General features: G+C 40.0%; 1 protein-coding gene across 3 annotated transcripts in view; it reads right to left on the bottom strand.

Moving 5' to 3' along the window:
* The window catches only part of CTNNAL1 (catenin alpha like 1), a 58,783-nt gene that overhangs the window by 21,722 nt on the left and 22,789 nt on the right, over positions 1-14,272 (bottom strand). For all 3 annotated transcript variants that reach the window (XR_009051538.1, XM_057724387.1, XM_057724388.1), the window contains exons 3-8: positions 13,185-13,372; positions 11,440-11,559; positions 8,855-8,944; positions 7,252-7,422; positions 4,180-4,380; positions 1,559-1,645 (exon numbers count right to left, since the gene is read on the bottom strand). Coding sequence is in view for 2 of the 3 variants with exons in the window: in XM_057724387.1 (XP_057580370.1) it covers positions 1,559-1,645; positions 4,180-4,380; positions 7,252-7,422; positions 8,855-8,944; positions 11,440-11,559; positions 13,185-13,372 (857 nt within the window). In the remaining variant the exon portion in view is untranslated. The remainder of the gene's footprint in view (positions 1-1,558; positions 1,646-4,179; positions 4,381-7,251; positions 7,423-8,854; positions 8,945-11,439; positions 11,560-13,184; positions 13,373-14,272) is intronic.

The following is a 14,272-nucleotide window of genomic DNA, read 5'->3' as shown; positions in this document are numbered from 1 at the left end:
GAAAGGCTTTGGTAAGGGGGATCCGTTTTGAGCCCTGCGGGTGCTCACTGTGAGTCCCTCTCCGGGCACACCCCAAAGTGGAGGGAACAACATGGCACAGGAGTTACAAAGTAGGGGCCTGATCAGGCGGAGGCACCAGGGGAGCCTCTGAAGAACACACTCAAGTATTCATGACAGAGAAACTCAGCTTTAAACATCTTCGAGCCCAGTGCATCTCATAAGGCACCAGTCACTGAGAACCTTCTACCTCCCCACTTCATCTCTTTTCTCCCTGTGCCACAACCCGGCAAAGATCTGGAACAGAAGCTACATAGCAGGGGATGAAGGCCTGAAAAAGAGACAAGAGACCACACCACCCCCAAAAGCCCTAGAGAGGACAGAGGAGTAGGGAACAGTGCGGGGCGGGGGCGGCAGGGGGTGGGGGAAGACCTACAATTGAATGAATCAAGATACTAATTAATATACTGGAATGAACATTCTCACTTTTGAACTGAATTAGTGTTTTATGCCCTAAAGCAGGGATTGGTGACCATTTTCTGTAGAGGGCCAGAGGGTAAATAGTTTAGGCTTTTCAGGCCACATAGTCACAACTACCCAACTCAAATGGGCAGAACTGTGTCCTCAAAAACTGTATTTATAAAAACAGCCTGGTTGTAGCTCACAAAGCCCTGACTTAAAGTGACTTTCAATTACCTAAGGGTGACCAAATAAGTCATTAGATGATAAAGTTTTCATCCAGGGAACAGGGAAAGCTTCACAATCAAAGGAACATTTTTAAAAATCAACTTTATTATGGTATAATCTATATACAACAAAACATATCAAGAGTACAGTTTGATGAGTTTTGACAAACATTTACCCCCAAGTAACTACCACCATAATCATATTTACGACATTTCCATTACCCCAAAAAGTTCTCCCATGTTCCAGCAGTAAGTATTCCCCCCTATTTCTAACCCCAGGCAGTCACTGATCTGGTTTCTGTCACTATAAATCGGTTTGGCCTTTTTAAGAATTTTTTCTAAATAGAATTACACACACACAAATACACACATACTTCTGTGTCTGACTTCTTTGGCCCAGTGCAACGTTTAGGCATTTCATACATGTTATCACCTGTATCGATAGATTTCCTTTTTATTGCTGAATAGCATCTGGTATAGTTTTGCCAAAATTCATTTACTGGTTCCCCTGTTGAGGGAAATTTATTTATTTGGCTGCATCATGCCACTTGCAGGACCTCAGTTCCCCAACCAGGGGTGGAACCCATACTCTCGGCAGTGAAAGCAACGAATCCTAACCACTGGACCGCCAGGGAATTCCCTGGAAATTTTAGATTCTTTCCAGTTTCGGGCTGTTATAAACATTTGTGTACAAGCTTTGAGAATGATAGCACTAATAAAACAGTGGCTTCAAAATAACTAGGTCAAAGGAAAATTTTAAAAATATTTTCTGGGCACAGGAACATACTAATTCTAAATTAAGGCATTTTATACATACCACACAACATGACAACTTACAAAGAATTAAAAGAGGCTAGATTTCAAACTATACTTACTTCTTTCTTAAGTTCATTGAGGCTGTGACTGATTTTCAATATAGTGAGTTCCAGTTCTTCATCGATGTCTTTTGTTTTCTTGCTTTGCTAAAAAGTTTTAAAAGTATATGTGAAGAAATTATATAATTTCATTTTATAATTCCAATTTTACTCAAACTACAAAATAATAAATTTTTAACATCATTGTGTGAACTATAAGAAAAGCAGATTTTAAAAATTCACCTGTTGAAGTAAGCCAGAAAGAGAAAAATAAATATTGTATGCTAACTCATATATATGGAATCTTAAAAAAAAAAAAGGTACTGATGAACCCAGTGACAAGACAAGAATAAGGATGCAGATGCAGAGAATGGACTGGAGGACACGAGGCTGAGGGGGCGGGGGGGCGAAGGGGAAGCTGGGACGAAGTGAGAGAGTAGCACAGACATATATACACTACCAACTGTAAAACAGCCAGTGGGAAGTTGCTGTATAACAAAGGGAGATCAACTCGATGATGGATGATGCCTTAGAGGGCCAGGACGGGGAGGGTGGGGGGAAGTCGTGGGAGGGAGGGAATATGGGGATATGTGTATAAATACAGCTGACTGACTTTGGTGTACCTCAAAAACTGGTACAAGAGTGTAAAGCAATTATATTCCAATAAAGCGCTTAAAAAAAAATTCACCTGTTTATGGTTAGAGTTGAAAAGAGAACTTTCTTTAGTTGCATTTTTTGACTCTGACTTTAAACAGGTGAATTTTTTAAAATCTAATTTTAATAAATTTATCATGTCTACAACTAATCTGTTTTATCTTCTGCCTGGAATTCTCATCTTTTCGTGCTTACCCTAGTTAAAAATTAAAACCCTATTCATCTTCAAGTCCTTACAGAAATGTCTCTTTTGCAGAAAGGCCTTCTTAGATCACACAATCTAGATTAGACCCTCTTCTTATCCTCTCTAACCTTTTCTCTAAGTAATCACCCAAGTCTGCAGTTACATATGCACTGTTGATTTTTGCTGCTGTTGTTTAAAGCCTATTTCCTCACTAGGCCTTGGTAAGCTCTGTGAGGGCTGGGATCACACTGATTTTGCACAATACCTGGCATAGCAAATGGAAGACAGCAGGTATTCAATTCTTTGAATGAATAAATCAAAGTTAAATGTCAGTCACTTCATGAAGCTTCTTGATTCCTCTCACTAAATATAAATTCACCCTCCTTCAAACCCTCTCAACACATGATCTGTACCTTCTCTTAGGACATTGAACAACGTTTCCTGTACCTGTCTCACATCTTCCCACATTTTCCACATTGCAAAATTCTTGTAGGCAAAGATTCTTTCTTACTCATCTTTAGATTTCTGGTGCCTGACATATAAAAGGCACTCAGTAACAACTGCTGAAAAAAGTGAATGAATGAACAATATGTCTGACATGCAGAATCAGAGATCCAAGTGCTCGTGAAACATGTGAAAGGTGCAAACTGCAAATTTAAGTATCGATAGAAATGGATTCCCAACACACAGAGCATTTCCTCACAGAAACTCTTTACCTTGCATGCTAGGCTTAAAATTTAATTCTGAAGCAATCTACACTTCAGATTCAGTATCACATAGATAATTCAAACTAAACACAAAATACTGCTTTTATCCCTGAAGCCATTTTACCCTAGTTAGGTTTCCCTGTTAATATAAGCATTTGCAATGTTGTGATGCCAAGAAAATACGAGGGAAATCTCTGATTTATCTTACTCTTCATTCATAAATCAATCTCTTCACAAGGAAGTTGACTGCTGGATCCTCTCAGGCACACTCACCCTCCTTCATCTTTACTGCCTAAGCTTTTGTCCCTGATTTCCAGATTTGTTCTATCCATGTTGTATGTTATAAACCAGGTCTAAGAAACAAATAAATTGTACCAGAGACATGTCTCAGGGCTCTACCTTTCAAATCTGTAGTCCACCCTCTATAAGAGATTGGGTGCACACTTCCTGTGTTATACCACTTCTGTCAGTCTTTACCACTCTTGCCCAAATAACTCCCATGTTTGAAGCACACCAGCAGCCTGTTTAAGGCTCTTCAGGTGGCTGCCCACCAATCTGAGACCAGGAATCTGTGCGAGGGTGAAAAATCTTTCACCTGCCAGCTGGATCTACCCTTGTCTTCACTGCATCTAAACCTCGATAAGTTTTCTAAATCCTTGTGTCTGTAAAGCAGCTGTCCTCAGAGTTAAGAACTATACACATCTGAATGGCTCTGGCAGTTAAGACACAGGTCCCAAGAACCTCTAGGTAGGGGTGTACTCCTCTGCTCTTCACTTCGAAGATGCATTTTGGGGAGGAATTTTCCAGAGGTGAGTTTGATGGAAGAGTGGGGACAAAAGGGTGAACTAGTGATGTGAGGGTGGCACAGAATCCAGACTGGCCAGGATGAGAAACAACAGGCCTAGGAATGTCAAATACTGTGAGTGCTGGATGGGAAGGATACTCTGGCCAAGAAGGAGGCAGGAAAGGGATGAGACATCCTTGGTCCATTCTGGACCACATTCACACTCCTGGTGATTACGGTACCTGCCACAACTCTCAGAACTCTAGGGAAAAGCTATTACAGAAGATTTACTCTGATGAAATAAAGCTCTTACGGCTTGAATCCACACAGAAATTAACTGCTGCAGTTCCATCCTCGCCTGAGCGGACAGTTCCAAGATGCGTTCCCTGTGCTCATGGCTGGTGTAGGCACAATCAGTAAAGTCCTCTGTGCGCTCCAAGAGGGCTTCCAACATCGCAGAGAGAGTCTCTTTTGACTGAAAATAAAGATTCTCCCGAAGAGCTTCAATATTCATCTGAGAACAAAAAGGATATACCTCCACATGAGTCAACATTCCCACCTAACCAGATGGGCTGTACTTTCTCCCAGGGCTCAGGAAGACACTGGCAATTTCTTTCCCTGTCTGAAAGCTCAGGAGAAATACAGCCTCCAGGGATGACTTTATTGTTCACTCACCCAGGAGGATACGCTGCCCAGGAGCCTCCAGCGGCCGTGCAGAGCTTCACTCCTATAGTTGCTAATCCAACATCTCCCTAAGACCAGCGAACACGAAGGCAGACAGAGCATGCTCGTGTAGCAACTGGTAGGAAAAATGAACCAGCCTCCAGGTGAAGGATTTGTATCTGACAAAATGCCAAGACCAAGTCCTGGAAGATGTTACAGCCAAAAACGAAAATATGTTGCGCCCAGAGGGAAGGGTGTGGAGGGTGTGGGGTATAGCAGGGACTGGGAAAGGGATGAATTTTTCCTTCATTAATTCAGCAAAACTGGTCTCCCTACATTTTGTCTTATGTCCCCAACAGTACCTCCCTGACCAAAGCATCCTCTACCAGGGGGCCTGGATAATCTTTCTAAAACGTACCTCTTCGGATATTGCCACCTCCCCCTGACTGGCTCCTCACCACCTGTAAAGCCAAGCCCGCACTTGAACCGCATAGCACAAACCCTTCCAGGGTCTTGCCTTTACCTATCTTTCTAACAGTCTCTCCCACCTCTTTGAGTTCCCGAACCTCCTTTCATGTCAGCCATCCTGTGCTAAATTAGAGTTCCCTCAAAGTGTGACGAACACATGTTCACTAGTGCAGTCTTCTCTCTCTCAGCGTTCTAAGATGTGCTATGTCGCTTCCACCTGATTTAACCTCTAGCCCTTGAAATATGTCACAGAAACAACCTGGGAGGCAGTAAGTGGTGATGATCACGATTGTGGGCACAGTTCTTATGCGGATAAGGATAACTTACATTTGTTTCATACTTCAAAGTCCTTTCGCAACTATTATTTCAAATTAACCCTTACATATGACCCATTTTAACATGATGCCTGAAAACACCAAGATTTGGGAAGGTTGAGAGGCCACAGGGAAATAATAGTTTCCCCTTCTCCTTTTAGACTGAGTTATGTCCAGGTATCACTCTGTCCTATGGAGTCTGGATTTTTGTTTTTTTTAAGCTAGGAAAGAACGTGGATAAAAGGAAGGTACGAGAAAAAAAAAAAAAAGTAAGGTATGGAATTGACAATAAGACCCCAAGAACTTGAGGATTTAAACAGAATTATAACATAAAAATCAGTCCACATACCATTTAAGTTAAAGTTTTTTATTTTCCTTTAAAGAGAACATATATATGTTTTTAAACAGCAACTTAGTAGAGTTTTTTTTTGAAAGCCATTCATTTGCATGTTTTCATAAGATCTGCCCATATATTCAAAGTAATGAATACATTAAAGTATCCAGTTTCCCTCTACAGACTCAAAAAAGATAACCACTGACAGTGAGACTGCGTTCATTCATAACAGCTCTGCTCTGCAGAATGCCTGCTGGTGAAAGGACCAGCAGCTGGAGCGCTCGGCAGTGGCCACAGGTACCGCACTGCCCCTAGCCAACCTGGAGCCAGAAATGCAGCGTTGACAAGTCAAAGATCTGGCTCTACCCCCTACTTGTTTCCCTAATTATCCTTTGACATCTCTCCTCTCAGCCTTAACAAAAAGAGGTGATTAGAAAAATAATCGCTAAGATTCCTTTCAGTAATAAAAACTCTGAAAGAATGAGGAGGAAAGAATCTGCAGATGTGGGTGAGGACGGACAGCACATAAACCCAAAGGTGTAAACTGAAAGACTATGGACTTTGGGATCAGAGAGTGCTGGTTCGAATCAGGGGTTCTACCACGTTAGCTTTCCTCCTCAAAAACATGGGTACAATAATATGCATCTAAAAGGGAAGTTAGAGATTAAATGAGAAAATACTTATTGAGAGCATGACCCCCAAAAATAAATGTTCTTTCCATTACTTTCTTCCACCCCATGTTCCTACTTAGATGGAAAGAACACTATCCCTGTCACAGCCCTGGCTACTAGAGAGGTAGGTGACCTAGCATATTAGAGAACTTCTTAGGGCCCTAGTTTTCCCACCTAGTAAATGAGGGGGTTGTGTTAGACAACTTCCTAGGGTCTTCCCGACTAGACAGTACTTTTACTAAAGAGACTGTCATCATCTCTGACTTGTGATGAGTTCTGCCCTAAAATGGTGAGGATTCCGGAGTCAGGCCGCCAACTTTCAAATCCTAAGTCTGGCATTTTCTAGCTGGCAAGTTACTTAATCTCTGTTTCTCAGTCTCCTCAACAGTATAAAGGGGATAATGATAACAGTCCTTGTGAGACTGAGATACACACACACACGTTTAAAGCACAGGGCTCGCTGGTACAGAGTAAGTGCTTAATAAATGTTAGCATGTATTATTGTTCATTTAAAATTTTTAACCATCAATACTATTACTACAGTCTCAAAGTATCAATTCTATAGCACAAGGAAGAGCAGGAATTCCAGCAGAAACGATCTGCTGTCTGCCACCATCCACAGTGGTATGGCACTGCTCTAAAGCTGGGAAGGGAACACTTCTCTAGACAGAGGACGAGAGGCTACAGCTAAACCACACAGCTAAACAGGGCCAGAACAGCTACTATAACCCTAGACCAGTGTTCTCCATACAAACTACGCTATGCTTTATGTTACTGAAGATTAAGTTTGTACACTGTGGCATTGTTTTAAAGACAAATATCTGCCTTTGTGAAGCACCTACTCTAAAATATTACACAACACTATGGATACTACATATAATGATGCTTCTCTGAAATGGCAAGAAAAAAACAAAATATATTCTCTCTATTCTTACCTTGAATTCCTTAATTCCAATAAAAATACTGATAGATGAAATGTCAGTCTCTCCATTTGGTTTGCACTCGGTCACAATTTCAATTACTTTATCCAGTGCCACCTTCATTCTGTCAAATACTCCTTCTTTGTTTTTATGGGCTGATTCACAGTTGGGATGCCTGAGGCATGTCTTTGAAACAATTGAAAAATTTTACGTTAAGATTTGGCCCATATTATAATACACAAAATCTTAAGGAGAACATGTCATGCTAATAAAAACGGTTCTTTACCAGAACCTCCTGTGTCCCTGGCTCACCCAGCTGCTTCTCCTCAAAGTGGAAGCAGGATGAGTAAAAAGCAACAGCAAGGTTAAGTGCAAAAGGCAGAGAGCAAAACTACGTCTTTACACTTCAGTATGTTTACTTAAAATTTTTGGAAAAAAAAAACCCTTATATCTTCATCATGATTAAAACTTTAAAAATGTTGCCTAATACATGCAAGAGCTAAAAAAAGAATGAGGAAAAATGAACAGATGTTTTATGACTGTGGATGCATCTTTGACTTCTAAAAAAGTGATGTAAAGGAAAAACTACTCCAGGGCCTAGCTGTGAACAGAGCCTTCCAAGCAGGCTCCAGTGAACCCTGTTTCTGTGGCTTCACTCACTGATCCTCACATAGAGGCAACACTCCGAGCGGAAAAGGCAACTCTAAACAAATTGCTAATGAGATGTTTACTAGTTCATTCTTGAATTGGACCCATTTGCTGGCCAACTGCCGTTTGAAATTACAAGCTCTTGATTGATAACTCTGTTAAAAGTAGAATAAGGACTCAGAGGTATGAATTTACAGAATAAACAAACTAAGGGCTGATTTACTACTCCACTGTTACTTAATGGATTCTAACTTGCCTAGCCTTTTCTAGAGCACGTGTGCTGGCTCCCCAGTGAGACTAGCAAAACCCAGCAGGCAGTGACTGTGTGTGACAGGCTTCCTTTCACAGCACCTAATAAGCTATTTTCTGCTTAGTTGCTCAATCAGAGCTGACTCATAGATTACCTGATGTTTGAAACTGGGGATGGAAGTTAACATTCCTGTTAAAGAATAACTGAAATTTGACTATTATAGCCTATATTCCAATATATCACTTTCATCTTTTTTTTAATTTTTATTTATTTATTTATTTATTTATTTATTTATTTTATTGGCTGTGTTGGGTCTTTTTTTGCTGTGCGTGGGCTTTCTTTAGTTGTCGTGAGTGGGGGCTACTCTTCATTGTGGTGTGCGGGCTCCTCATTGCTGTGGCTTCTCTTGTTGTGGAGCACAGACTCTAGGCATGTGGGCTTCAGTAGTTGCAGCACATGGGCTCAACAGTTGTGGCTCACGGGCTCTAAAGCGCAGGCTCAATAGTTGTGGCGCACGGGCTTAGTTGCTCCACAGCATGCGGGATCTTCCTGGAGCAGGGATCGAACCCGTGTCCCCTGCATTGGCAGGCGGATTCTTAACCATTGCCCAACTAGGAAGCCCTCACTTTCATCTTTTTAAAGTGTAAAATATATAAATTAGATGCATTTAATCAGGTTTTCTAATTAGTTCACAACACAGTAAAACAAAAATTTTCTTACCTTTGAAGCTGTGAGAAGCATCATTGTACACTTTTCGAGAACTGCCCTAGCTGCTGCCATTTTTGCCTTTTTCTTTTCATCTTTCAAATCCTAAACATGGAATAAAACCACTCAGCAGTCTAGGATCATGTAAACAACTAAATTTCTTGAGGAATCATTTACTCAATAATAACAATACTCAACAATCAAGTAACAGTGTTTTTAAAAAATGACAAGGTGGAAAAAAAAACAGAATAAGAGTTTTATAAAATGTCACCACTTCAATGTAAATACATTAACACAACAGAATAGAAAGAAACAGCTGTCCTTACTAAAGTTGGCAGAGCCAGGAACTGAGACCTAGGAGGAGGCTGCCATGTGGCTCACATTCTGCGGGCCTGCACACCTCACATCTGCCCACGTGAACACACCTCACTCCCAACCAGAAATTACCATCTTATGCTTTACTTAATTAAATGTGACTTATTTATTGAGCATTTGTGGACTATTATTTCCCTCAAAATAGACATTGAGAAGTCAATTCTTTCAGGGATCATGTCTGATTAATGCTATCTACGTGTTTATTCATCTCAATATTTTTTTTAAATATATCCTAAACTTAGCCAATATGCTGCTCTAAAATGTTCTTAAGATGTTTCTTAGGTATATAACTGTCCCCAGCTAGAATATACTCTGAAGTAGGCACTATATTTCGGGTTTTTTTTGTTTTTGTGTTTTTTTTTTTTTGTAATTTGGTTTCTCTTCATAGAGCCCTTGATATGAATGTGTGCTATCACAGAAGCTCCCCCAATAGTGCTGATTAAATCTACAGCCAAATACTCTCATAATAGTTTGGTAACCATCTAACTCAGAGGTCAGCAAAAATTTTAAATAAAAGGTCAGATAATAAATTTTTGAGGCTTTCTGGTTCATTTGGTCTCTGAAATAACTACTTAATTTTGCCAGCGTATTTTGAAAGCTACCCTAGACAACACATAAACAAATTAATACGGTTGTGTTCCAATAACTTTACTTATGGCACTGAAATTTGGATTACATAAAATTTTCACCTATTACATTAGTCAATTTTTTTCTCATTTGTGAGTTGGATGAAAAGCCTTTTCTTACAAATAACAAAGACCTAAAGTTTGAAAATGATTTGCCTTGTATTTGTTTTAATAAATTAGAGTGGATTCAAAGTTATCCCTATAATAATATCACTCTCATTCACTTGCATCCCGATACAGCTTCCTTTAATAGGAAAGAAAGAAACAAAGTTACATCTAGTAAATGAGAAACTGCACAAAACCCCAAAGCTAATTCAGGTCACAAGGTAACATTCCAAAGGACTGTATCCTACCTGTGATTTTCATCCATTAGCAGTATCTATCAAAAATAAAGGTTGAGGTCACTTCTAAAATTTCCACCCATCCCTCATCTTTAACATACTGGGCAGGACTTCTGGCAAAAGAAGCTTGTGGGTCTAGTTGACAATACCTCAAGTGTGTATACACAGCACTTGTAAGCCACACATTACACCTTATGCTGTATGGTGACAGCAAGTGATCAGAAAAGATGGCGTCTCAATCTTTAGAAGGCTAGTCCACAAGGACAAAACAGAGGCCTCATTAAATCCAGATGTCCAAGAAGCACTAAGGAAAGCATGCAATCCAGCCTGCCACCTTCCAGGCCGATACCCACCTTCCAACTCCAGCTACAACCAGGAAAGTTCACACCCAAAACTATGGCCTATGGGACTACACGAAAGCATCTGGAGAAGAGGCCTATTATATATTTAACTTGAGAAGATAAACTCATGCACAAGTACCCCAACGAGAAAAAAGTCAATCCTGCATTTGACATGGTCTTCCATCTCCCTAAACTTTGGAACTTAGAATCTGAATTGGGGAACAGACCTACAAAGAACTAATATCATGATGCAGTTTGAAAACTACAGACTTTAGAATCGGACATAATTGAGTTCAATCGGCTAGAAGAGTGACCTTGGGAAAGGTTACTATCCTCTCAAGTTTAGTTTCCTCACGTGTGAAACAGTAATAACAATATCCTTCTTACACGGATGTTTTGAGAATTAAATGAGACCATGAATATGAAGCAGCTAACATATAGCCAATGCAAATAACCCAATGTTTGGGTTATTACTATTAATCTAATGTAGAACAATTATAGAAAGATATAATAACAGAATAATAATATATAGCAAATTACAGAAAGAATAATAACAGAGATACATAACAAAATACTATCAGGATATGTATAACAACTCATTTATTTGCCTGAGCCCTGGTAGAAGAGCCAAAAGGAAAGTTCTACAAAAGAGGAAGTACTTGAATTGGGCCTTGAGGGCAAGTATGACCTTTCCCAGTGTGTGAGGAGGGAAAATATTTAACTGTTATCTGTGAGCAAAAAAAGACACACAGATCTATTTACTTTATCCTGGCTTATTTATGAAAGGCTTTCAAAAGCAAGGTCATAGATTTAATAAGCAAAAAAAACCCAACCCTAATGATCACAAAGATCCCACCTCTATCCAAACTGAAAAGCATGCGTGTATCTCAAAATTTTTAAATGTGGTAAATACGTACATTTTGTCTATCTCCAGTTAGATGTGCAAACTCCACCATTTCATTTCCAAATTGGCTGAATATTTGGACAAACTCTTGAAAGCTGTTCACTTTCTCTAGTCTTTCCATAGTTGCAAGAACCTGCAAAGCAGAGAATATTTTATAACCAGGATTAGATGTGAAAGAGACATCAAGCCTGAGCCAAGAGAAGCACAAAAGGGAAATCCTAAATTGTAGGGGAAAGCTGAGGAGGAATCAGAGAAGGCAGAAAAGGAGGGGCTCAGAGAAATAGAAGCTGATCCAAAGGTTAGAATCATCGATGGAATGATTTCTTCTTAGGATGGGAAGTCTTGGGCTTACTTGAAAATTAAAGGAAAAAGTAAAAGAAACGACTAAATATGCAGCAAAGTCTGAAGAAGGCAGGAATGTGCAGGACTAAAGTACTCAAATCTTCAGAGAACTAGGAAGGGGATGAGGATAAAAGATGATACACAGAAGCTTTAAAGTGCAGTGAACCAGAATTAGGGGAACCCCATCCTTCTCAGGAAAGCAGAAGGAAGGTCGCCCAAAGAGTGAGGAGTAGAAAGGGAGATTTGGGACTTCAAGAGCAGGAAAAATTTGGATCAGTCAGAAACTGCCTGTGGTGAATAAGTTAACTGCCAAAAAGCTTTGGGCAGCCAGGGGTGGATAGAGAGCATGTTTGTAACACAGCCAACAGACAATGGTATGTTATTTTCTTGATAATAGAAGTAAACTAAATAGATGTGAAACGTATTTTCAAATACTTTTCTCTAAAATAACAGTACTGGATTAGCTTTAGTCAGACCCAGATAGGTAAAGAAAACACAGATATCCTGTGTTTACTTATTTTTAATGAGGATATGATGGATGTTTGGCATGTTAATCTGCCCTGGCAGCTCAGGAAGTCCAGGCAACTAACGCAGATAAGGCAGATTGCCACCACTGGGCAGAACCTCCACCTTCCAAAGAGAAGAAGGTTTTTCTCCTGTTCCTCTAGCACTGCCCGATCCAACTCTCCAATTTCTTTTTCTCTTTAAACTTTTCAATTCACTCAATACTAGCCAGGTAGTTTTGTCCTCAAACCAGTGGGAGGATCCCTTCCCTGACTGAATGCCCTCCTCCTTGCCCAGGGGATTATCCAGGGAAAGAAGTGACTGTACACACCCTGGCTTCCCAGTTGATGGAGAAGTATGGCCATTATCTGAGAGACTGGAAGAGGTCTAGACTGGAAGAGATAAAAATCTACTCTCTAAGTTTTGTGATTATTCAGTAATATTTAGGGACTTCGCATATAGAAATTTTATAGTGTGGATAATTGTGGTTTCAGGTGGTTGAGTTTTTCTTAAGCATATAAATTGTTACGCTCTGACTTGGAGGAAAAAGGGCACTGAGGAATTCAGTATTTTTATCAGCTAGGTTTCTACTATATACATTGCCATGGTGTTTGGCTTTTCTTCCCAAATTTGTATACACAAAAAGTATTCAACAAACCTTAACAAGTAGATAATGGTTTTCTGAGAAGAAATGTTACTTGCATTCAAAAGTTTGGGCCAAGTATACACAACATTTAGGAATAACGGGTATAGATGAAACGCCACTTTTAAACTATACACAATTAGAATAATAAACAATTAAAGACAAGCATTGCCGAATTACCTGCAATTAACAAAACAAACAAAAACAAACAAAAAAACTTTTTGAATGACCCTGAGAGACACAAGTAGAAACGTTAGAAAGGTGAGTACCTTATTTCTTGATCTTATTATCTGCTTAATGACTACTCGGTCAGCGAGCAATAATACTTTTGTCACTGAAGAAAGAAGTAATCTTGCAGCCTTTATAACTCCTGTTTTATCTGTAAAAACTGTGATCTGGCCATCAGATTCTGGATGATTCAAGCTGCTCATATCTGTAAGTGCTGCAATTGTTTCTCCTAAGAAGAAAAGGCAAGGGGGTGGGGGGTTTAAATTGGGAATGAGTCACATAAATTAAAGTCCACTTTCCTCTAATCTTTCAGGTAATGTGCTCAATGGGTAGAAACTTGACTTTGGAGTCTTATTTCAGGAATAAGAAATAGCTTCTTCTTGATGAACCCAAGGATTATCATACAAGGTTCTCTAATGGCAAAATAATGGTACACTCCTAAGAACTGTGAAAAATTGTTGCCTTCATCGAGTTTAAACAATATTCTAACTTTTGGTATTTTGCCAGTGGTATGGCAAACTACACAATCCCCAAAGCCTCCTGCTCTGTAAGACTAAGTAAGAGAGATCCCAGGAGCCAATAAGCAAAGAAGAATCTAAAAGCAGAGCAGTAAGCAGCTGCCCAGGCTTTGGCCAGGGGTGAGGAGACAGAGGGAGCACTGGGGGGGGGGCGTGGGGGTGGGTGTCCCTGCCCATCTCCACAGCCTGAAGGGGCTTGGGTTTTTATGGACACCCAGAGAGAAGACAAGCTTTGGGCCCCAACATGAGGCATTCTCGGTGAAAAGGGGGCCTAGGAAAATTGCCCCTCTGTAGGCAGAGGGAAACAATAAGCAAGTTCATCTGTTGGTCAGCCAGGGATCCAGTTGGGAAAACAAAACAAAAGTGTTCCTCCTAAGAACTCAAATCACAGGCTGACCCTCAGGCTTGTTGTGTGAATGTATGCTTCTTACGATGCCCTGAATAAACCATTCTACCAAGTCAACTCTCAACCCTCTAGAAAAAGTCTCTTCTTCACTGGTGCTATGAAAATCTTTTGATTTCTGTAATAGCAATTATCCATCAACAAAACAATTCAAATATTTCTTGTCCCCCCCAAATGAAACCAGACTGTAATGTTTTCCCAAAACTTA

Source organism: Hippopotamus amphibius, chromosome 2 (genome assembly GCF_030028045.1).
Source record: "Hippopotamus amphibius kiboko isolate mHipAmp2 chromosome 2, mHipAmp2.hap2, whole genome shotgun sequence".
In the NCBI taxonomy this organism is placed as follows: domain Eukaryota; kingdom Metazoa; phylum Chordata; class Mammalia; order Artiodactyla; family Hippopotamidae; genus Hippopotamus; species Hippopotamus amphibius.
The sequence above is the reverse complement of the archived record's forward strand: the minus strand, read 5'-3'. Positions and strand labels throughout refer to the sequence as shown.